Source organism: Phoca vitulina, unplaced genomic scaffold (assembly GCF_004348235.1).
Source record: "Phoca vitulina isolate PV1807 unplaced genomic scaffold, GSC_HSeal_1.0 scaffold5, whole genome shotgun sequence".
Classification (NCBI taxonomy): Eukaryota; Metazoa; Chordata; class Mammalia; order Carnivora; family Phocidae; genus Phoca; species Phoca vitulina.
The window spans coordinates 53,098,921-53,124,768 of NW_022589708.1; the positions used below are offsets into that span (position 1 = coordinate 53,098,921).

General features: G+C 38.7%; 1 protein-coding gene across 1 annotated transcript in view; it reads left to right on the forward strand.

Moving 5' to 3' along the window:
* The first annotated feature begins 4,966 nt into the window (after positions 1 to 4,966).
* The window catches only part of DNAJC15 (DnaJ heat shock protein family (Hsp40) member C15), a 78,857-nt gene continuing 57,975 nt past the window's right edge, over positions 4,967 to 25,848 (forward strand). The window contains exon 1 of the mRNA XM_032402952.1: positions 4,967 to 5,144. Coding sequence (XP_032258843.1) covers positions 5,040 to 5,144 — 105 coding nt within the window. The 5' untranslated portion in view covers positions 4,967 to 5,039. The remainder of the gene's footprint in view (positions 5,145 to 25,848) is intronic.

The window sequence follows — 25,848 nt, forward strand, 5'->3', positions numbered from 1 at the left end:
ACCACATTCAACATTTTTTTGATGTCTTGGCTTTACCTATAAGATCAATTCCAAATGCCTTTTCTTATTAAGTAAAGTTGTTTAATATCCAGCCCTTTTCTGGTTATCTGTCCACTCTCATCTATCTATATTCTCTTCTCTATACTTTAAGCTTTAGCAAAGCTGAATTACTTGAAGTACTGTTCATATGCAATGCTTTCTCATACCTTGTTCCCCCAAGCCTGCCTCAATCTTATCAACCCAGCCAATCTGTATTCATCCTTCCACAGTTAGCTTGAATGCTATCTTCTCTAACTCCTTTCCTTTCTTTTCAGACCCATCCTTCTTTATGCCCACTGCACTTGCCACCCAGGAGAGTCCTATTTTCTGATCAGACCGGGATAGTGGTTGATGGGTTAACTGAAAAACTACTTAAATCGGGGATTATAACAATAATGATATATACTTTAAACATTATATATTTTTAAGATTTTATTTATTTATTTGAGAGAGAGAAAGAGTGGGGATGGGCAAAGGGGAAGGGAGAAAGAATCTGAAGCAGACTCTGCACTGAATGCGAGCCCAATGCAGGGCTTAATCCTATGACTGAGATCATGACCTGAGCTGAAACCGAGTCAGACGCTTAACCAACTGAGCCACCCAGGTGCCCCTAAACATTATTATTATTATTTTTTTTTTTTTAAAGATTTTATTTCTTTATTTGAGAGAGAGAGAATGAGAGACAGAGAGCATGAGAGGGAGGAGGGTCAGAGGGAGAAGCAGACTCCCTGCCGAGCAGGGAGCCCGATGCGGGACTCGATCCCGGGACTCCAGGATCATGACCTGAGCCGAAGGCAGTCGCTTAACCAACTGAGCCACCCAGGCGCCCAATATTATTTTTTTAAACATCACTTACAAATCACTGTTTCTTAGTAAGGAGTATTGTTTTGTTTTGTTATTTATTTATTATTATTATTTTTTTAAAGCAAGCTCTATACCCAATGCAAGGCTTGAACTCACAAGCCTGAGATCAAGAGTCACATGCTCTACCAATTGAGCCAGCCAAGCACCCATTACTATGGAGCTCTTTTAGACATTTTCTAGTAACACCCTTCCTCCCATTCCCTATGAAGTTTTAATACCACAACAGACACACACTATATCTATTCATGTACTCTATGTATGTCTATAGGGTCAAGGCCTTGTATTTGGATGTGGGTCCTCTGCCTCAGATTTCTTCCACATTGATAATCTATCCTATATGATTCCTAATTTGGGTTTGTTTAAAATGAAGGGGAACAAAACATTTTAAAAACAAACTGAATGTAGAATCACACTCAATTGTTATGATTTTATTCCCATGCCTACCATTTGACAACTTCTTAAACTATATGTTTATGTGTGTATAAAACTTGCTTTTATCAAGTCTTTCCAAAGCATTTAATTTAGTTTTCATAAAAATAACTTGTTCTCTCCCCACAATTACACTTTATCACTATATAATGTCTAATCGCATTTTATTATTTCAAAAACAAGACAACCACTTGGGGATCCAACACAACTGTTGTCAGGGGGCAGCAATAAGAAAATATATAGGAAACAAATAGGTGAAAGAAGTAATATATAGAAAATAATAACAAATGCTTTCAGAGAACTTACAAGGTATCCAGCACTGTTTTAAGACCTTTACAAAAATCAACTCATTTAATCCTCACAACTAAGGTTCCATTATTATCCCCCATTTTCCTGATTAGGAGACTGAGGTACACAAAGGTCAATTTTTTTTTTTTTTTACCAAAAGTCTTTTTAAACAACAAATGTTTAAAACATCTTTTACTGAGATGTTTCTAAGATATTACCAACATCTGCCTTTCTTTCATAAAGTCTATTGAACCTAATGTAACCTGTCTCTAAAATGGTATAACTAATAAAAATAGACTAATGAAAATTTAATGTGGCTTCCCTTTTGGTTTCACAAAAGCATTCCTCTTCATTCTCAGGGAGACCAGAGAAGTGAGTTTAGCTAAATCAGGATGAGATCTGTGTGAGGAGAGAGAAGACTTAATTGCTCTTGTTTCCATCCTTTCTTAGGAGGGGAGGGTGACCTTAGCAAAGAACCAAAAGCTGAGAACTGATAGTCTTTATGGAAGGTTTTTCTTTAAAACTGGCTACTGCTGTAGGAGCAGATGCTCCAGTCAGCAGTGGGACTGGGACAAGTCTGCAAGCAGTCAGCAATCTGCTTTCACTAGGTTGGGGTTTGAGCCGAGGCACAATCCTGCTGAGCTCACCTCCCCATAAGCTACCATTCTCTCCCTTGCCCCATTCTCCTTTCTCTCCTTTCTCGACTTCTGCTCTGAAAACTTCCCTCTAGCTCTGGAGCAGAGGCAGCAGCTTCCCTGAGGGGAGCTGGGGCTGACTTGGGTCTTGCTCTAGGCTAGTAGCCTGTGACTGTGAGGACCCAGCTGCTAGGGGACACCAGAACCCTCCCATAGTGTGGAATGCAAGGAATCAGTAATCTTATTTGCTTACTTGACACTGTAGGCCCAATGCCTAGTTTAGTGTGTAAGACCTAAGAGATGCTTAGTAAATGCCTACTGAACAAATAAATGGATGAATGAATGAATAACCTGTGGACCCCAATCTAATTCATTTGCTTAGTTCACCAGTATCCTTGATAGTTGTGGATCAGTGTAATGAAATTAATTTTTGTAATAAGATTGAAATGGGAGAGCTAGGTTCTTGTCTCACGGAGTTGAAGAATGAATCTCACGGACAAAGGAGAGTGAATAAAGTGATAGATTTTTTTTAAGCAAGGATACAGGAAAAAAAGCTTTCAGGAGTGAGAGGGGTCCCGACAGGGTTGCCACTGAGGGCTTTTAGGGTTGGTCTTTTATAAAAAGCTTACCATAGGAACTTAAATCTTTTTGACTTCTCTATTGGCAGCACCATGGATTAAGGACTAGTGATAACATCTTTAATGGCTTACTTCTTTCTAGGGTCTGGTTATTTTATTTTATTTTTTTTAACTGACTGAGCCACTCAAGAGCCCCCGAGTGGTCTATTTATTTTAATTGGTACCTTTTCACTCAGCAAGTGAAAACTCTCCCATTAGTCCCTTTGCACATTATAAAGATCCTAATAGCTACAAACTATTAGGATCGATGGAGGGTTGGCAGTTTAATTTTTTTTATTATTATTTTTTATTGTTATGTTAATCCCCATACATTACATCATTAGTTTTAGATGTAGTGTTCCATGATTCATTGTTTGTGCATAACACCCAGTGCTCCATGCAGAACGTGCCCTCCTCAATACCCATCACCAGGCTAACCCATCCTCCCACCCCCTCCCCTCTAGAACCCTCAGTTTGTTTTTCAGAGTCCATCATTTACCCCAAAGATACAAAAGTAGGGTCTGGTTATTTTCTGTTGACCACGGGAGACTGTCATAAATAAGACTTCCTAGGGCAGGGTGGTCTGGGGTGTTCCCTTATCTCTGGTTTCCTTACACCTCTACATTTTTGGGATTTCCGTGAGTCTGATCCCAGAGCCCCTTATCTATCTCTCCTTACCTAGCCCCGCCTGTCCCTTACTCAAGTTCATGTCTCTGAAGAGTCTTGGCATGCTTGTTGGGTTTTTGTTTGTTTTTTAACCCAGTTTTACATGCCACCTTCATCATTTCTTTGCATTTGTTTCCAGCTGAAATGTTCAGCCCTCCTCCTCTTCCATCTAAAAATGTCTTACCCATCCTTTACTGACCATCTCAGTGGCTAAGCCTCCACCACCCTTCTCTGAAGACGCTGGTTAAAAGTGATCGGTCTCTCCCATAAATGCCAACAGCACTGTGGTGGTAACTGTGTACAGTGTATAGTAAGTGCATCGTACAAACTGCTTCCATACCCTTCTCCCCCTTCCCCTTTTGTTCATTTTATCCTTGCAACTTGCCTGAGTCAGAATGTTAGACAAATGGTCTTCCCCTTCCACAGATAAGGAGATTTGGAGAGGTAAATGGGCTTTTCAGGGACACAAGCCTAGAACATGATAGAACACACAGTATAACTCACGTCTCTTACAATAGATACAAAGGGCAAAAGAGCTGCCAAGTTGGCTCAGCAGTTGGAAAGCACTTCACTGACTTCATTTGTTGGTTAATTTTTGCTCCAAAAGGCTTTATTAAAAAATAATAATAATAAAATGGGTCTTGGGGCGCCTGGTAGGCTCAGTCCTTAAGCGTGCCTTCAGCTCAGGTCATGATCCTGGGGGTCCTGGGATCGAGCCCTGCATCGGCTCCCTGCTTGGTGGGAAGCCCGCTTCTCCCTCTCTCATTCCCCCTGCTTGTGTTCTGTCTCTTGCTGTGTCTCTGTCAAATAAGTAAATAAAATCTTTAAAAAAAATAAAATAAAATAAAATGGGTCTTTCTACATCCAAGTCAGCAGAAAACCATTTGTGGGAAGAGGTTTATTTACTTCCTTGTAAGTTTCTTCTTTGTAATTTCATCTTAAGTATAACCATTCATGTGGAGAGAAGGGGTAGAATAAGCAAATTGCCACTTCTGTTGCTTTCATGGGTGGGAGATTAAGGCATTAAAGAGATGTATGATCAGTAGTTGGGGTGGGAAGAATGGTCTGGTGTGGGTCAGGGACCTTCAGGAACTGCAGCTGGAGCCTCTGGGTCTCCCCTTGATAGCCATTTGATGAGACCAATATCCGCCCATAGGGCTCAAATCCCGGCCCTTGGTTCGGAAGAGGGCTGGGGAGGAGCCAGGCTCCACCGCACGATGCCCAGGAGACCCAATGCTGGCTTTGGGCCTGCGAATCTAAAACAAACAAACAAAAAACCCTACACGTGCCAGGGGCCTCAGCTCTGAGTCTGACCCTGGCTTCGCGGGGACAAAGTGGCCCGAGCCTGGGTGAGAACGAGATCTCCTGGAGACCTGCCCTCCCCCCGCGAGGCAGGGGCGGCGCCAGCTAAACCCGCGAGTGAAGCGCCCTAACTAGTTTGTCCCTGCGGCCCTCTCGTAGGCGACGCCGCGGCGCACCGAGTCTCCCGCGTCGCATTGCCATGGCTGCCCGTGGTGGCGTCGCCGCTGCCGGCGAGGGTCTGCGCTACGCCGAGTACTCGCCGCCGACGACCAAACGGCCGGACGCGGACGTGGACCAGGGACTGGTGAGTCCCGCCGGCTGCCCCCGCCCCTCTGCGGGCCGGCCTGCTAGCACCCCCGCATTCCCGTGGGCCGGACCCTCTCACCCCTCGAACCGTGGTAGTCCTGGTAGTCACATGTTTGTCCCATCTCCTCCGGCGTCCCGCGGAGTCGTGCTCCGCGCCAGGCGTTGACGAGTGGGCGTGTGCAGAGTCTCTGTTCCCTCCAGGAGCTAAAGTCTTGTCGGGCAGACGGCCCGGGAGACCGGCAGTTGCGGCTGCTGTGTGATAAGTACTACAGGGGGGATTCTCAGAGGAGGAGACCCCGGTCCACTCTTGCAGGGTAGGGAGTGAGGTCAGGGGAGGCTTCTTGGAGAAAGGGATGATTAAAAACGGAACTCCGGAGAATGAGTGGCAGTGAACTCAGCGAAAGGAAGAGGAAAAAGTGTTTCAGGCACCAGCAGTAGTAGTTACGAAGTCGTAGGCCGGAGGAGCAGGGCCCGGTTGGAAATCGCAGGTGGTTTATTCGGGCTGAAATGCAGCGTTGGGAGAAGTTAAGTGTTCAATAGAAACATAATGCGAACCTCACATATATCTTTAAGTTTTCTGTAGCGATAGTTAAAATGTGAAAAACAGGTGAATTTAATTTTAAGTGTATTTTTATTTAACCCAGTGTATCCACAATAATATTTTGACATGTAATCAGTATAAAATTACTGATATATTTTACATCCTTTTTTTTTTCCTTTTTTATACCAAATCTTTGAAATCCAGTGCGTCTTTTACACTAACAGCTCAGCTCACTTGGGACTAGCCACATTTCAGGTGCTCAGCCACATGTAGCTAGTGGCTACATTATTAATCATTGCAGTTCCCAAAGATTAATGGGGACTAGAACATATGAAGCATCTGGTAAAGCACCTGAAGGAGTTGGGATATCCTGAGGGCAGTGGTACCATTTTGATGAGTTTTAAGCTGAGAAGTGACAGATTGGGCTGTTACCAAGTTCTCTCAGGCTTTGTGTAAGAAGAATGAATTAGTTGGAGAAAGTCTAGAAATGTGGCTGTTTTAATTATTTTTCACGCGGCATTCCATGCTTTGCCAGCCCACAGTGATACATACCTTGTCTTTAGATGCATAGCACTTATTATCCATACCAATTGTTGACTACTCATACACTGTATTGTGACATCTGTTATGTTGACCTGTCATTTTCCAGCATTTTCTAAGTTTCCTAAGAGCGGGGACTGAGGATTTACTTCTAGTAAGCACCCAGTTTATGAGCACTCAATTATCATTACTTGATTAACGGGTAAATTTCTGCAACAGTCAGATGGGCTTGCCTGGGAAGGTTTCAGAAAGCAGTATGCTTTCATTCAACAGACATTTCTTGAATACTGCTAGGTGCCAGGTATTATCCTAAGACCTTGGAATAGATAAGTAAACAAAACAGATAAAAGTCTGAAGTAGCAAGCTCTGAGCTCCTGCTTGTCTGATTCATTCCTTACCACAGCCCTGTGAGGCAAGTCCTTTTTAATTCTCACTTAAGAAATGAGGAGACTCAGGGATGCCTGGGTGGCTCAGTTGGTTAAGCATCTGCCTTTGGCTCAGGTCATGATCCCAGGGTCCTGCTCAGGTCATGATTCCAGGGCCTACTTCTCCCTCTCCTCCCCACTTGTGCTCTCTGTTGCTATCTCTGTCTCAAATAAATAAATAAAATCTTAAAAAAAGAAATGAGACTCAAAGTGGTAAGTAACTTACTCAGGATCACTCTCCTAATAAAGTGACAGACCTAGGATTCCAAATCCTATATACCCTTTCCACTGTGACTTGCTCACTTCTTAGAAAAATGGCTTTCTGAGTGGAGTGTTCAGTCTGTGATGTAGACTGGATAAATTATTAGGTTAGGTAGAAGAAATCTCTTTATGGAGAGTTGTAAAAATCTCCATACTGGACTGATTTGCAAGGCAGTTGGGAGCTCTGTGGTATTTTGAAGGTAGAAGTAATATTGGTAATCTTTTACATCTGTAGGTACTTCATTTGGAAGAAGATATGTGTAGAATTTAAGATATCAGTTAGGAGACATCTTTAGTAGTCCAGTCACATGAAGGCTAAGGTGTAGGCCAGTGATTCTAAAGTGATTCCTGCCCAGCCTAGTACCTCCTTTTTATAACAAATATTCTGTAAAGTCTCCTGTGATACCCTAAAATGATATTCATAGGCAATGAAATCTATTCATAAAAATAACTTAAAAATCAATGTAATGGTCTAATTGAAACATAAAGGTGAAGTATTTTATTAGAAAATAACATGTTTACTATTTAAGTATATAAATGTTTGGACATGATTACTTTGGAAGACATAATGAAGTAATCAGTTGCTGGCATGTTGCACCAGTGCAAAGAAGCCCTATGAGTGTAACAGCTATAAATGCAGACCTATTTCAAATGTATTATACTGGCATTTCAGATACTGTAAGGGCCATTGTCATTGACAAACTGATTTTTCCCAAATTGCTAACAATTTTTGGTAAAATTTTGAATAAAACAAAATGGAATCTTCCCTCAATTTATATAAGATTTGCGCTTCTGAAAAATTCAGTCTTTAAAACAGTGTGAAAATGATACATTTTATATATACTGTATTATATAAAGTTCTAGACTAAGATGATCACAGATAGGCTTTTTACGTACTTTAATGTCCAGTAGAATCTTTTAAAACTCTGAGAGATGCAGGTAGTACTTTGTTGTACAAGGTTGTTTCATACCTTTTAGGATGTATAGTCCCCCATCCACCAAATACTTTCCCTCCTATCCAAATTATTACTGCAACCAAAAGGTCCTCACAAATTTTCAAAATGTCCCTAAGGGCCTATTCTGCTTCTGTTGGAATCATTGGTCCAGGTAGTGCTGAGTTAGAAGATAAGAGAACTGATAATAATAATTTTGGGGGAGCTTGGAAGTACTGAAAATGATGGAAAGCTGACAAAGGGTAAGTGTTAGGAAAAAATAAATGACCCAGGAGTGGGACATATTGGCAATCTTACTGAAAATAGTAGAAAATAAAGTGTCAAGGACTTGAAGAAAAGATTTTTCTCATCATTTTTTTAAAAGATGCAGTTTATTTTGAAGTTTTTGAAATATAGCATCTGCAGTTGTAGATGTTAAATAACTCTTTCTCAGGTAAACTTCCCCTTAGGGACTAAGAATTCATGTGCATTAACCAGTTTAGGAGATTAAAAAGATAAAAATGTAGGTCAAGATACTTGGGTAGTACCTTGAATAAAATAGTATCTTACAATTAGTTGTGTAATAGTCAGAGGTCATGGTCATATTTTGCTTTAGCAAATCCGATTCTCATGGAAAAGTAGAGAAGACACTTTAATGTTAGGAAGAGAATATTATCAAATTTTAAAGCATTTTGAAAAAAAACCCAGTTTGTATGAAATGATAGCCTTTAGTTTTCAGTACGTGCCCAAAAAGTGTAACTCCTAGTGTTAGTACGATAGTGTGACATATAAGAAAATTAGTTACATATACATTTCAGTTATAGGCCAACTTGATAACATGAAAACTAAAACCTATCAAACATGTAAATTATTAAGTACTTATTTATTACCAAAACAAAAGAAAGCACTTCTACTATTTTTCATTTAAAATGTTTACCTTGAAGCTTCCTTTGAAGAAATCACATGGATTACAGATTTTTATTTCTTTTTTTTTTTTTTTTTTTTTTTTTTTTGAGAGCCACAGCAAACATGAGCTAGGGGGAAGAGGGGCAGGGGAGAGAATCTTAAGCAGGCCTCACAGCCAAGGTGGGGCTATCTCATGGACCTGGAATCATGACCAGCCAAAATAGAGTTGGATGCTCAACTGACTGAGCCACCCAGGTGCCCCTGGGCAAGAACTTTTATATGCTTCTGTGATTGGCACTGTATTTGACACATGGGAGTCACTTAATTGTTCATTAAATGAACAGCTATTAACTTCTGTTGCTATTGAGTGACTTAAACATGACTGTTTGATTCTAACATATTGATGAGGTATTTTTTTCTGTAGGATTTCTCCCTTAGGTTAGCCTCTAAAGGAGAACGAGAGTCTGTGTCTTTCTTACTCATTATTCTTTCCCCAGAACTTAGCACAAGGCCTGGTGCATGCTGAATAAATATTTGTATATGTATATGGTAAATGCTAAATAAATTATTTGTGGTGTGAGTGAATAGTCTCCATCTTTCCTCCATCACAACTATCTTTTTGAGGCAGAATAATTTTTTTCCTTCTTAATTTCCAACTGGTACAACTATTGTCTATCTTGAACTTAAATATTACAGTCTTGAGATAGAAGTTTTGGCATTTTTATAATGCTTTCAGCCAATTTATATTTATCGAGAAGGTTATTTACTGCTTATTTACTGTTTTGGAAGAATAAAATGCCTTAGGGTATTTGTAAACAACTTTGATCCCCCGCTCCACCAAGCAGTAGCAGCTGTGATGGAGTGGGCTGTTTTCCCAGTTTTCAGAAATTCCTTGATTTGTAGTAGTGGAACATTTAATTTTTCTGGTTTGTTTGTTTCTGGTGGATATTTTTTTTAAAAGATTTTATTTTCTTATTTGTAGAGAGGGAGAGAGATAAGAGAGTGTACAAGGGGTGGGGAGGAACAGAGGGAGTGGGAGAAGCAGACTCCCCACTGAGCAGGGAGCCCGATGCAGGGCTCGATTCCAAGACCCTGGGATCATGACCTGAGCCAAAGGCAGGTGCTTAACCAATGGAGCCACCCAGGGGCCCTGTTTTTTTCTGGTGGATATTTGAAACTAGGTGGCAGTAACAGATACCAGACTTGGCCCATTTGTTGATTTGCTGGTATTATATAAATAGTGCTTCTCCTTTTTGAAATATGTCTTTTATTTATTTTTAAAGATTTATTTATTGTAGAGAGAAAGAGAGAGAGCACGAGCAGGAGGGGCAAAGGGAGAGGGAGAGAGAACCCAAAGCAGACTCGGTGCTGAACACAGTGCCCAATGTGGGGCTCAATCTCACAACCCTGAGATCACAACCTGAGGTAGATGCCTAAACCTTCCGCCACCCAGGCACCCCTAAAATATGTCTTTTAAACTAAAATTAGATATTCTTTATAGGCAGGGACCATGTTTTAAGGATCCTCATTCTCTCAGCTCTCAACATAGTACCAGTCGCATGATTACTGCTCCATAAATTTTTGTTAAATGGTTAAATTAGCAGTTGAATGAAACAACTGGATAGGAAAAAAATAGAGGATTCGAGAAATGTTTTATAGAATTATGAACTGATAGCCCTGAGGAATAAAAAGAGTAAGACAAATGAGACTGTCTCTCTTTTTTGACTTTTTTAATGGTAAAGGGTAAAATATAAGCATCTAATACATTTTATATGCTGTCACAGTACACATCTGACTTTTGATGTGCTTTTCCAGGTTTTGGTCATTTTATTGCTTATTACATCCAATAACACAGTCTCCAAATCTCTTTCTAAAGTTTGTCAATGCATTCAGTTTAATAAAAGAAAATTTTTTTTGAATACCAAAAACATGGAGGCTATATACTAGATGTCTGTGGGTCAGATATAGATAAACCAGGATTGCCACCCTCAAGGACAGAGGTCAACAGATTTATTTTGTAGAGGGCTAAATAGTATTTTAGGCTTTGCAGGCCATATGGTCTCTGCTACACTACTGCACTCTGCCACTGTAAAGCAGAAGCAGCCATAGATAATGCGTAAATGTGGCTGTGTTCCAGTAAAACTTTATTTACAAAATTAGTTGGAGGGCCAGATTTGGTGTGTGGGGCTGTACATTTGCCAGCCACTTTTCTAGAAGGTAAATTGGATCAAATTTAAATACCTAATTCAAGACCGGCTCTGTTAAGCACTGTCATTTATTTGTTCATTCATTCATTCAACACTTATTTATTGAGTCTCACTTTAAAACTCCTAGAAAAAAACAAGGGCATTAATATCTTTGATACTGACCTTAGCCACATTTCTTAGGTATGTCTCCTCAGGCAAAGGAAACAAAAACAGTACTTCCTAAATGTGAGATCTAGAGTCCCACTTTATTAGGTAAGGTACTGAGGCTAAGTGCTGTAGTTAAAAGATGAATCAAACATGGGTTTTGTCCTCAAGGGGCTTGAAAAATATTTGATTTTTCAAGAGAAGCTTAGAAAGAGAGAAAAACAAATGTAACTTATTATCAAGGGGAAAAATATGTTGGGATAAGGTTGTGGATATACCTGAATGGCAAGTTAAGGAGTGAGGACCATGTCTATAGGCAGTTGAAGTTTTGTAGGAGCTATGTGATCGATGGCGGGCTTCATGAATATTAAGCCTAGAGAAGTGTTTAAGAAGGGTAGAGGATAGAGAAGCAGAAGAGGGCAGGACCGGTTAAGATTGTATTAGAGTGGGCAGTCCTCTGGAGTCTAGAGGCCGTAATGGCAGCAGTAAAAGCAGTGATAGCCAAATGTTTTATACCAGGCATTAGGCTAATTCTTTAAATGCGTAAACTCATTTAGTCCACGTAATAACCCTGTGAGGTGTAGATACTGTTATAATCCCCCACTTACAGATGACTAAATTGAGGCTTAAAGCAATGAAATAATTTGCCCTAGGTCACACAGTTGATGTGTGGATGAACCCCAAAGGTATTCTGCTTTCTTGCCTCTGCTTTTACTCAGAATATATTCTATCTTCTTTCCCCTTCAGCCTTCCTAACTGTGTCAGTGAAGGTCTAACCAGGAAAACAGATACATCTAAATTATGTAAAACAAAGGATATGTAGCACAGAGAGTTGGTTTTATAGGTGAAGGAGTTGTTGTGAAGCCAGGCCGGATTGTGAGGCAGTGAAGACGTTGAGAAGAGTAAAAAGCCACTGGCCGCCTCACGGCCGTGGGGTCAAATGGAAGAGGTGGTGTTTTCATAACCACTGCTCGGTAACTGGACCATGGGGGTGTGTCCAGTGGGGAGCTGCAATCACGGAGACACAGGGAGGAAAGGGGAGAAGTACCCTGGCCTTTCCCCTTTTACCACCCTCCTGTCTCCCACTATTGCATCCCATTGGTCGGACTCAGCTGGAGCCACGTGACACAGGAGGCTGCAGGACTTAGCTGTTCTCCCAACAGAGCGGAGTAGGGAAAAGCCGGGGAATGGATCAGTGAATACGAACAGGTCTGGGACCAACACACTCACTTTGGCTGTTTTCAGCTGTGAGGCGATTTGAATTCCACAGATGTTGAGAAATTTGAAAGCGTAGTCTCCTAAAAACACTGTTACAAAACACTATTTTATAAATGGTGTGTATTCCTTTACCCTACAGAAATCTATTTCACTCACAGTGTAAGGCAGAGTATTCTTTCAGGAACTCCATTTTCACCGTCTTATGCTCTCTGAATATTACTTAAATGCTATTAGGGATTAAATAAGCATTATTGGCTCTCGTGAAAATCTAACCACCATGTGTAACATTTTTTTCGTTTTAAAATTAAATAGACTATTTTTCAACTATAGATTTAGATTTATAGAAAAGCGAAAAGATAGCACACAGAATCCCCATGCACCTCACTCAATTTGCCCGGCTAACATCTTGTGTTAGTTTGGTATGTTTGTTATCATTAACAAACCAGTATTGCTTGATACATTATTTTATTTATTTTTTTTTTAAAGGAATTTTTTTTTTTTTATTTATTCATTTGAGACAGAGAGATACAGAGAGAGAGAGCAGGAACAGTGGGGAGAGGCAGAGGAAGAGGGAGAAGCAGACTCCTTGCCGAGCAGGGAGCCCGACGTGGGGCTCGATCCCAGGACCTGGAGATCATGACCTGATCCGAAGGCAGACGCTTAACCATATGAGCCACCCAGGCGCCCCTGCTTGATACATTATTAACCAAAGTCCGTACTTCTTTCAGATTCTTCAGATTGTTCAGTTTTTACGTACTGTCCTTTTAATGTTCCAGGATCCCATCCAGGATACCACATTACATTGAGTTTTCGTGTCTCTTTTGTCTCCTGTTGGCTGTGACAGTTTCTCAGACTCACCTTGTTTTTGATGACCCTGACAGATTTGAGGAATGCTGGTCAGATATTTTGCAGAGTGCGCCTCCCCTGGAATTTGTCCGTATAAAAGGCACATGCTATAAACATGATCTCTCACTATATAGGTTAACCTTGATCTAATCTGATGAAGTAGTATTTGTCTGGTTTCTCCACTGTAAAGTTAATTTTTCCCCTTTCTATACTGTACTTTTTGAAAGGAAGTCACTATGTGTGGCCCACATTTAAGGAGTGGGGAGTTGCGCTTCCCCTCCTTGAGGATGGAGTTCTTTATGAAATTATTTGGAATTTTTCTGCACAGGAGATCTGTCTCTTCTCCCCCATTTATTTATTTTCTCAATCATTTATTTATATCGGTCAGGGTTTGTGGATATTTACACTTTGGGTTATAACCCAGTATTGTTTATCTTGTTGCTCAAATTGTTCCACCTTTGGCTTTGGTATCTCTTTCAGTTGGCTCCTGTGCACCTTTGACATACCCCATTGCTGTAGGGTTTTTTTGAACACTTCCTTACTTTTGGCACTATAAGGTGCTCTAGGCTCATTTTGTATGTTTTTTGTCCCTGTCCTAGAATCAACCATTTCTCTAAGAAGCCTTGTGTGTATAACATTTTATCTTAGGGGAAACTTCATTCTGGGTCACAACTCTGGATCCTAATAGTTTCATTTTTATCCTCTTACCCAACTTGTCCCCATTTTCCTTATCTTCCCCTTGTATAGCTGATGAAGTATGGTAGTAAAAGATTTCCTTGTCTTGGGGTGAGTGGCTGCGCTTTTAGTCCACCAGAAAATGTAGCATTTCTCCTACAGCTTCAGCCATGCTCTTTTTTGTTTTGTTGGTTTGGCTTTATTTTTATTTTTCAATATCTGCTATTAGGGACTGCTAATAGAGGATGCCAGGGGACTGTGAAATCAAAGAGAGAGACGGAGAGAGAGATTCATCAATCTTCCTGTATTTATCATTATATTTCAGGTTTGTTACAGAATCTTACTAAGTCAGTGCACAGAAGTGCCTATCTCCAGGTATAAAGTAAAATATTGCATATTCCTCTAAATGATTTATTATGATCTTCCAAGGAATAATTTCCACTTGGCATACCTGGAATTTAACAACAACCATCACTATCACCACAACTGAAAAAATAATTTTGTGTAGCAGATATGTAGAACTGAAGGGTTAAGAACTAAAACAGCCTTGAGATCAGTTACAGATGGTACTGTAAACAGCACTTTTTCCCTTATTTTCTTTTTTTTTTTTTTTTTTTTATATTTTATTTATTTATTTGACAGAGAGAGGGAGAGAGACAGCGAGAGAGGGAACACAAGCAGGGGCAGAGGCAGAGGGAGAAGCAGGCTTCCCGCGGAGCAGGGAGCCCGATGCGGGGCTCGATCCCAGGACCCCGGGATCACGACCTGAGGCGAAGGCAGACGCTTAACGACTGAGCCACCCAGGCGCCCCTTTTCCCTTATTTTCTATCTGCAATGATGTTAAAGTTTTACTCACCAAGAACTTCATAACTATGTAATACTTAAAATAGCATTTCTAAGTATATTATATGGCTTTTGTGAAGAGTTTTAAATAGAAGTTTTAAAAAGTGCCATGAATTGATACCTAATTTATATACTTCCTTTAAGTGATTTGGGGTAACCCATTTCAGCCTTTCCTTCCATTCTAGAAAACTTGTGCTATTCTACTATTTAAAAGCAGAATATCATGTAGTTTAGAACAGTTAGAATATCATGTAGGACTATCATGATTCATTCATTCTCATTTCTAAGTATCAACAGATCTGTTTCTGACACTAATGTTATTGTCTGCATTGGTATCCTAGGGCTTTTTGACTCTGAGATTTTGTAGAGTATCACTTTAGGTCCTTGTACTATAAATTCACCTTTGGCCAGTACAAGTTTTTTCCAAGTTTGTTTGCCCCAAAACACTGCTTCTTAATCTTTTCAAATATGTTATTTTATAAAGTGAAAAATTTCATACCTGTCTACTGCTTCCATAATATTAGTAATATTTTCTATTTTTATTTGTTGAATATATAAAAATAAAACAGAATGATAGGCATGAATATACTGAGTTCATGATGTGCATGCAGATAATTGAGGAAGTAAACTAGCACTTAGTCAATGTCTGCTAATTACCAGATGCTGTGATTACATTTTCCCATTTCTCATAATAACTCTGAAAAGTTAGATATTACTTTTCACCATTTCACATATAAGAAAACTGAGGACCAAAGTGGTCAAGGTCATATAGCTAGTAAGTGGCAGGTCTAAGATATGAAACCAATTTTGACTTGAAAAGTCCTTGACTTTTTACTGAATGATATTGCTGCTCCATCATTTAGATATTGGAAATTGATGAAATCCAACTCCGAGAAATGATTTATACTCCTGGTATTTGTGCTAATTTTCAGAGTCTTTAGATACTTCAAGATATGTTTAAAAATTCTTAAACCTTGAAGCAGAGTTAATTTTATTTCACCTTAACTCAGAAAGGAAGAAAAGAATACTGTGTAATGAAATTTAAGCTGTAAGCATTACCACTCTAAGGAATTGTTGCCTAAAGTGAAATAGGTTATTGTAAGGGAGTAAAAGTAGTTTTCAGAAAATGGCATGATTTCCCAAGCAAAAAGAATAAGCAAAGCTACAGTGTTGTTGCAGGTAAGGTATACATCAGATGTAAGCCAAAAGAGTTTAGGGAGTACTTGCCAGGGACTCTAAAGTCAGTGTAATAAAAGCTTGTAGGAGTAGATGATAGAAGAAGAGGCTAGCTAGAGATGCAGCAAGATCATTTTTATGATCAGGGTGCAAAATTAAGTGTAGCGATAAAAAGGGAGATGCCAGAGATCAGTGCATTTGTTTTTATTGAAGAGTGCCAGGAGGAATTTGTGATAGGTCAGAGGGTTTCTGGCTTAAGAAATTAAGTTTTTAAGCCCCTCTGACCAAGTAGGATTTTTGCAAGATTTTTCTTTCTTAATAACCTTTATTTTTTCCTCTGACTTTGAAAGAAACAACTGTGTAATAATGTGATATAGTAATTGTAATAGCTACCATTTATTGAATGTTTATCACATCTGAAATACTAAGTGATGTATGTGAATTTTCTAATTTATAAAAATTCATACTGACCTATAAGTATTATCCTTATTTTACAGATGAGGAGGTTAAGTAGTTTGTCAGAGGTCATGGAGCTGACAAGTAGAGATCCAAAAGTCAAACCATATTTCTTTGATTTTAAAATCTATAATTCTAGGACTTTGTTTAAATGATAAAATTTAGGTACTAAGAATATATAACTACAGTTAAATTTTGGTTTATCTCATTCTGTTTCCTTTTTCTTCTGTGTATATGCTGTACATTCTGGTTTATAATCATTTATTATATCATCTATAACCATTCCTCATTATGTTATTTGTCAGTGCATATTTCAGATATGCCCTAATTTATTTAATTATCCCCCTATTGCTGGGTATTCAAATTGTTTCCAGTTTTTTATATTATGAATAGTGCAGTGATGAATATTCTCATATGTAAGTTTTTATGCACCTCTCTGATTATTTTCTTAGGATAATTTTTTTAAATTATACTTACTGAGCCTAATGACTTGAATATATTTAAGGCTGTTGATTCCAATGATGAAATTACCCTCAAGACAGATTGTCCCAATTTGAATTCTCAGCATCAGTTCATGAGATTGTTCACTGAATCACTCCCTCAACAACTTGTAAGACTTGGAGTTGCTGGCTAAAATGTATGCTCTCATTAGTAATGGCCTTCATACCTGAAGACTGACAAGATTGCCACATGTCCCTATCCAGAAGAAAAGTTGAAGGAAATATGAGTAATTCCACTTACATACTTACTAAAATGGTCAATTTAATCTACTTCTATACTTAACAAACTGAATGATTTTATATTAAATGTAGGAATATTGAAAATACAACTTCTTGGGGATGGGTGGGGGAAGATAAAATTTTGTGGAAAAGGGAATTATAAGGAGCAAGGGCATCAAGGACTGGTGCTAGGATCTAGTTTGGCATTAGATAATTAAATGATACTATGTTTTCTAGGTAATTAAAAAACTAATAAATAGGATAAGACATGATAAGGCTTTTGTGAATGGGCATTAAAGTCAGATAGGGATGTTTCATTGAATATGAGCTCACACTGGAAAGATTGACAGATTTTTATAATTTGAAGAGTGGGAATAATTTTAAATTGTTGCTTGAAGACATAGGGTCCAGTCTGGAATTAAAATACCTGTATTTTAGTTCAAGTGCAGACACTGATAACCACTGCTATAACTTGGACAAGGAATGTCACTTTTCAGGACTTCAATGTCTTCCTCTGTAAAATGTGGGTTTTTCTATGCTAGTTGTTTTCTGTCATTTCTTTCACCTCTATGATTGTGACTTTGACTTACTGTATTGCAGTCAGAAATGCCAACAAAACATTGCACATCCTAAGGAAGCTGTTGAAAATAAAACAGAAATACATCTTTTTGTGTAAAAGTATAGTGTCTCTGTATCTAGAATAATGTGTGTATTTCTCTTGCATCTTTTAAAACAGTCAATAGAAATTTTCCAGAAAGAGACAACAAATAAATATATTGAGGGGAGAAGTAGGTATGAAGTGTGGAGGTGCAGGGAGGGGAAAGCTCATTTGAAGAAAGGCTAAAAGTTTAGAACTTAATTCAGGGATAGTTTAGAATTCTTAATTCAGGAAGTCACTGGACAAAGAAATAATTTAATAAAAGTATAATAATAAAATGGTAAAGCATATCCATTGGGTAAAAAAGTCCCTTTCTTCCAAATTTTAGAAACAGAACTAAGGATACTCCTTAAACTTGAAAGAGAGAAATTTAGGGCAGTGATGAAAGTTAAAGAAACTAACTCTTAGACCTAAATGAACCTTGAAGTGCCTAAAAGAGCCAGCTTTTTTTTTTTTTTTTTTGGTGAAAAAATTTATATTTAGATTTAGCCAGCTGGACTCAGTTTAGATGATTCCAATTTTGTTGGCAACATCCAAAGCATCATAGTCAGGAGCCAGTCGAACATATGCCTTCTTCTCTCCATCAGGCCTGATCAAGGTGACCTTGGCCACGTCAATGTCGTAGAGCTTCTTCACAGCCTCTTTGATCTGGTGCTTATTGGCCTTGACATCCACAATGAACACAAGTGTGTTGTTGTCTTCTGTTTTCTTCATGGCTGACTCAGTAGTCAGGGGGAACTTGATGATGGCCTAGTGATCAAGCTTGTTTCTCCTGGGGGCGCTCTAGAGGATATTTGGGCTGCCTCTGCAGACGCAGTGTCTTGGGTTGTGGGAATGTAGGTGATGTGCGGATCTTCTTTTTTTTTGTGACTGTGGACGCCTTTCAGCACCGCTTTCTTGGCCTTCAAAGCCTTTGCTTTGGCTTCGGCTTTGGGAGGGGCAGGGGCTTCCTTAGCCTTCGGCGCCATCTTCGTAAAAGGGATTTCCCTAAAAGAGCCAGCTTTTGAGAGCAGGTGTATCTGAAGCTTCAGACCAAAGAACAAGTCTCAGAAGTTACATTTATAGATTTGACATGTTTAGCATTGGAAAACACAAAGCAAAGATGCAGAGCCCACACTAGTTCTTACTTCCTAACAAATATTTTCCAAATGCAATAGTTGTTTTTCAGTATCATTCTGAGTTAATTTTCTAATTAGAAATTTGCTTTGAAGATCTTGCCTGTTTCTGGTCTGGTTGCTTGATCTTGAGATGATTCCATATTGTTAAATAGATGGAAGTTGACTTTATATAAGTTGTCTGGTTGAATCTGTTTAAAATATTCCACAGGTAACTAGTCTAATCTATATTTAACATTTTATAGATATTTAACATAGTCTATAGATGATCCCCGTCCTCCTAGTCACTTGTGGTGACCTAAGGTCACAGTGAATTAAGGGAACCTTAATCAGAATTCAAGTTTCCCATCTTCTAACCTTTATTTTGTCCCAGTACTGTCCCATTTTCCTCCTTGACCTAACCTTGACTCTGTCCTTCAGCTTTATCTGGACTTTTCTCAGAAGCCATCTATTGCCCAGAAGCAGAGTACTTAGCCAGCTGGCCATCTGTCTGTCTAACCATCTATCCCCATATGCATCCATCCTGTCAATTAACCACTAACTTTTATTTAGCCCATACTATATTTTGGGACTACAAAGATGAATAAAGCCTACTTCTTGCTCTCTAGAGGCTCACAGTTGAGTAGGGGAGATAAATTTTGAAGCTGTAGTCTGGGATCACAGCAGTGAAATAAACTGGGAGGTGGAGAGGTGGTGATACTGGAATAGGAGAGATTCCAATGGCGTTGATTTCTTTCATATTTGGGAGTTTACTTGATCTTGCTGCCTGTCTAGAGTAGTTCCATTTTTCTTCTTTGCTGTTTAGTAGCTGAAAAGCCATATATCAAACACCCTTCTGTGTTAGGGATAGGGATTGATCATGTCTTTTCATGAAGGGTGGTGGAAACAGAAGGGCAGGGACTAATAGAGTCAGTGAGGGTTGTGGGGATATGACTCAGGTACCTCCGCTCCCTTCCTCACAGCCAGAAGCTTCAGAGGAGGGAGAGTTTATTTTGAGAGAAAATGCCATGGTCCAGATATAGGGTTGGGACCAGCTCCCCGGGAAAATGTTTAAGAGTAGGTACAGGTGTCTTATTGACGGCCCCTGGTCAAATATCTGCTGAAGTCATCTTTCAGCCTCTCAATTCCACTGCTCCCTACTACATTGACTAAATTGTAATAAAGATATAAAAATGAAGTCTTCCCCTCTCAAGCGAAAGTGAAAGTTTTTACAAATTTTTAAATAATTCCAATTACTATGTTATTATAATTTTATATACTTAGAGTTTTTAGTTAGTGCATCCTTGTTCCAGAATTGACTGATGAACCATGTTAACACTAGCAAAGTCTGTGCACTAGGTTATTCTCTGCACACTGTTATCTCAGTATAATTGTATAAAGCAGTGGATCTTAACTTCAGTGTTCCTGCACATTAATATAGCAAGATGAGAAAAGGATGGCATTTACAACTATGTGCCTTTGCAAATAACCTAGAGTATGTTTTATCTGGTTTAAAATCTGAAGCCTAAGAATAGAAATGTCCTGTGTGTCAACTTTTGAGAATCATTGACAAATAGTATTAGCATACTCTTATTATTCCAAGAAGTATTTCTAGCTGAAAATCTACTAAGTTCTCAAAGGAATTAGATACAGTTATAGATAATCTAAAATAATTAAAGCAAGCTAGCAAAATTTGAAGACATACATGTTTTGTTCTAAGATTTTGAATCAGTTTATAACCTTTGTGAGGTCATCTTACTGATCTATTTCTTTACCCCTAGTGCAGTGCCTGGTCTGTAGTAGGCACCCGGATTAAACGTTTAAATGTTGAATTAATTAGTGAATAATGAGTGAATCAAGGGGATATGACTAAAGGCTTTATTTTCTGGTACTGAAACACAGCAGAAGTCTATATCAGTCAGGGTTTTTCAGAAAACCAGAACCAAGTAGTATGTATTATTTATGTATTTATTTTGCTGATTTGGCTTACATAATTATGTAGACTGGCAAGTCTAAAATTTGTAGGGCAGCGGCACCTGGGTGGCTCAGTTGGTTAAGCACCTGCCTTTGGCTCAGGTCATGATCCCAGGGTTCTGGGATGGAGCCCCACATCCCATCCAGCTCCCTGCTCAGCAGGAAGTCTGCTTCTCCCTCTCCTTCTGCCCTCCCTTCCATGCTTATCCTTTCTTTCTCTCTCAAATAAATAAAATCTTAAAAATAAAATTGTAGGGCAAACCTGAAGGCTGGAAACTTTTAGACAGTAGCTTATTCTTGAGGTTGAATTTCTGCTTCCTCAGGGAAACCTCAATTTTGTTCTTAGGGCCTTTCAACTGATTATATGAGGCCCACGATATTATCAAAGATAAACTCCTTTAAAAGCAACTGATAGTAGACACTAACCACATGTACCAAATAATCCACACGACAACACCTCGATCAGTGTTTCATTGACATAACCAAATGGACATAGAAAATGAACCATCACAGTATCTTTGGGTTTAAGGACTTGGAACCAAATGTACGGCCTGGTTTGGCAAAGCTATGATGAACCCAGGAGCATCCAGGGCTAAGTTGATATGGAGGTAGGACTTTGACCAGCCACATTTAATGTGAACAAAGAAAGCTGCTTATTTTATTAGGAGAAAATGGAGACAAGGTTTACATCAGTGGGTCACTGAAGAAATGCAAAACAGTACTTAAAAGAAATTTTTAAGAAATCATTATGTAGGGGCGCCTGGGTGACTCAGTCTGTTAAGCATCTGCCTTCAGCTCTGGTCATGGTCCCAGGGTCCTAGGATTGAGCCCTACATCGGGCTCCCCACTTGGTGGGGAGTCTGCTTCTCCCTCTCTCTCTGACCTTCCCCCGCCCCCCGGCTTGTGCCCTTTCTCTCTCAAATGACTAAATTTAAAAAAAGAAAAAAAGAAATAACTATGTATAGCAAGGATTTAAGTTTGGGGAATTTTGTTAATTATTTATTAGAAGTTAGGGAAATATTCAATTGGGCTAAGCCTAAGAGTTTTGTTTTTTATTATGTTTGGCTTTTGGTTTTATTCTTTTGCTTTGTTTTTGTTTTGCCCTTTTATTTACTATCTAGTCTTGCTGTAGAAATTAATGCTTGCCTGCAGTTAAGAATAAATCAAGTGACTTTAAAGTGGAGCAAATACAGATGTAGTTAGCTTTGCCTTTCCTTTTTACTTAATTTAAGGTTTTCAGGGGAATTAGTGTTTTGAGAGAGTTTCAAATGTATTTGTTTTTGGCAATGGATGGTAAAGGCCAGGTAGATTAATGCGGATTAGTCCAATTTAGGTATGAAAATCTGTGAAATTCCTGCCAGCTTGAAGATTTTAGGGAAGGATAATTGTAAAAATTGTCTTCCTGATGTCATTTTATCATGTCTGACACTTTTTCTTAAATATAAATTCTCTTCCCCTCTTTCTTTTGATCTGAATGTGCATTACCTTTCTTTCCCAAATTCTGCTGATTTGCCAACAGTCTTTCTTATTTCTTCTTTTTTCTTTTCCACTTACATTGTTTAAATTCAAAGAGCTTTCTTTGTAGAAATTGAACCAAATAATAAGGCAGCATAAAACACTGAGTTCAGCAGAAAGTGATTTGCTTGTGATTAACCCTTGAGAATTGAGTCACTGCAAGATAACAAAGAAAGAATGTTTTTTGAGACAACCTGCCCATTCTTCTTTTCCATTCTTAGATGAGACCTTTTTTCTCCCCAGGTGTTACAAATTCACGTACTTCTTTGCTTGGGCTTTATTTATCATTTTCATGATGGCATGTTTTTAGAAAAACAAGTCCAGAAGAGAGCTGATGACCTCCCTTTCTTCTGACCCTCGTCCTCTCACAGATTCTTCTCTTAGGCAACACCATTCTTCCAGCTGTGTAAGGCAATAACCTTGACATCCCTTTTTATACCCCAGCTTTACTGAGTTATAATTGACAAATAAAAATTGTATATATTGAAGGTATACAATGTAACTTGATATACATATACATTGTGAAATGATTACCACAATCAAGCTAATTAACACATCCATCACCTCGTGTGTGTGTGTGTGTGTGTGTGTGTTGAGAACACTTAAGACATACTCTTAGCAAATTCAAGTGTAAAACTTATTCATCTTATACTACATGTTTGACCAACATCACCCCATTTCTCCTACCCCCAGCCCTGGCAACCACCTTTCTACTCTCTGCTTCAATGAGTTCAGCTTTTTTAGATTCCACATAAATGTGAGATCCTATACAGTATTTGTCTTGCTGTGTCTGGCTTATTTCACTTTGCATAATGTGCTCCAGGTTCATCCATGTTGTCACAAATGCCAGAATTTGCTTTGTTTTTATGGGTGAATAGTATTCCAGTGTATATATACATACATTTTCTTTATCCATTCATCTGTCAGTGGACTCTGTTTCTTCTTTCTCTCATACTTCACTTCCAATCTCTCAACAAATCTTAATGTTTTTATCTTCAGAATGTATCCAGAAGCAGACTACTTTTCCCCATCTTCATCACCAATCCCTTTGGTCCAAGCTACTATTATTTCTTGGATTGTTTTAATGGACTCCTAAGTCATCTCCATGCCTCTGGCTTTGACATGTCTATTATTTTTTTAAATTTTATTTATTTATTTGACAGAGAGAGCACAAGCAGGGGGCAGGGCAGAGGCAGAGGGAGAAGCAGACTCCCCACCGAGCACAGAGCCCGATGCAGGACTCGATCCCAGGACCCTGGGATCATGACCTGAGCTGAAGGCAGACGCTTAACCGACTGGGCCACCAGGCGTCCCGACATGTCTGTTCTTAACATGACATCTAGTGATCATTTTAGAATTCTAAATAAGATAATGTTAGGCTTCTTCTCAAAACAATCATGTCTCATATCAAAGTTTAAGTCCTTATGTTGACCCCTAAGGCTTGACATGATCTGTTCCCATGTTACCTTCTGACCTCATTCCATATTCCTTTCCCACTCTCTCACTTTCTGCTCTGTGCACACTGGCATTCTGGGTATTCCTTAAACACACCAGGCATACCCCTGCCTCGGGGCCTTCATACTTAATCTGCCTGCCACTTTTACTTAGACATTGGCATGGCTTCTCCACTTTCTTCAGTTTTTTTTCCCCCAAAAGTCACCTTTTCAGTGAAGCTTTCCCTGCTTACTCTATCTAAATTTGACGCTCTTGGTATACAAATACACACCCACTTCTTTACCTGCTTAATATTCTCCACAGCACATAACACTTTCTATTGTATATTTTCCTGATTTATATTGTTTAATGTCTGTTTCTTGTGCTAAAAGGTAGCTTCAGAAGGATAAGGATTTTGTCTGATAAATCATCAGAACTTAGAATTCTGACTGGCATATAATATAGTAGGCGCTCACTGAGTATTTATTGAAATCAGTCAACCAGTCAAAGATGAGAGATAGCCTCCAAATAGCTACTTGAAAAATACCTAACTCTTTTATTGGAAGTTTCTTTATTTTTCTTCTTAAAACAATTCAATCTTTTCTTCATGTTTTCCTACATGGACTTATGGATTATCTTCATTTTTGTGATGAAGTTTACCCGACACACGGCTCTTTATTTCATTTTCTTGGTCATCTGTGAGATTCTTGGATATATTTACCTGGTCTGGGATGTTTAGAGACATGATTATGTGTTAGTGTCTTAGTTAAATTTGATGACCACTGTCCGTTACATTTTCCCATTTCAAATATAATTCCATTCACTAGCAACACACAGTACAATACATAAGTCATACAAACTCTAAAAGCTATCTGGATAGTGGGGAAGCTTCTTAAGGTCATTTTCATCTCATTATACAAATTTTTGAAAAGCTACTATGTACTGGGTACTTTGTTAGATTTTGGAAATCCAAAGAGATAAACAGTCCCTACTTCCAGAAAACGCACATTTTAGAAGTTTGAAATAGGTAAAACCATTATTAAATTATGTACCATGTATTATAATAGATCTGTTAAATACTGTGGGGGCACTAAAGAGGTTTGCTTGGGTGAGGAGATGGATGGGGAAAGCTTCACTGGGAGATGACCTTGAAGCTATTTGTTGAAGAATAAGTAGGAATTTTCCAGGAGGACTGAACAGAGAGGAATAGAAAGGAGTAAGAGTAAAGACGTGGGAGTAAAGAAGGACTAGCAGAGATCTGCCATGTTTACACAGTGTGCTGGTCATTTTTCATAACCTTGTCTGATAAATCATTTTGAGCATCCTATAACATAGGTATTCACATTTCCATTTTATAGATGAAGAAATGGGCCCAGACAGATCAGCTTAGGGTAACAGAACCGGTAAATGTTGATTTGGATACTCAGGGTGGAAGATTGAGGGAGTTCATGCTTGCCACATGGATGAAAAACATGAAGTTTTATAAAAAAAAAAAAAAAAAGTACAAATTTAGAATACTAAAGGCAAAGAGGAATGGGGAATGGTATGAATTAAGGATGAGGAGGAGGATGATATTGAGCAGATTTGAAGGCCAGCAGACATCAGAAGCCATAATTTTCTTCTGATGCCATTTATGTGGACATAAGACTTTTCTTCAGCCAGACTTAGCAGTGTAAGAAAAGGAATCTCTGTGGTAACTCTCCAACCATTTTGAAGCCAATCAATTTCATTGAGATTTTATCATTCATTGGTTTCTGCAGTGCTATTATGCATATGCATGGATATTTTAATATCTAAAATATTCATGCTTTGTGTATGGTCAAAGGTAATACAGTGAAAACTATGTTTTTTTGGCATTTTTCACAGATAAAATCTAAAATTGTCATGAATTTTTAAGAATTAAATACCATTGGCCAATATCACATAAATTTGTTATGTGTATACATATTGTCTTTGTTTTTCATGGTGACCATAATGAAATTGTTAAAAACTGAATTTCCAAATTTGGGGCAAATAGAATGTTTTCTATTTTTCTTATATAGACCACTGTTCCCAAACACCAGTCTGGACTAGTTGTAAAAGAATTAGTTGGTAGAATTTCTAACTGATGTGTAACTGATTTGTTCTTAGCACTCTCT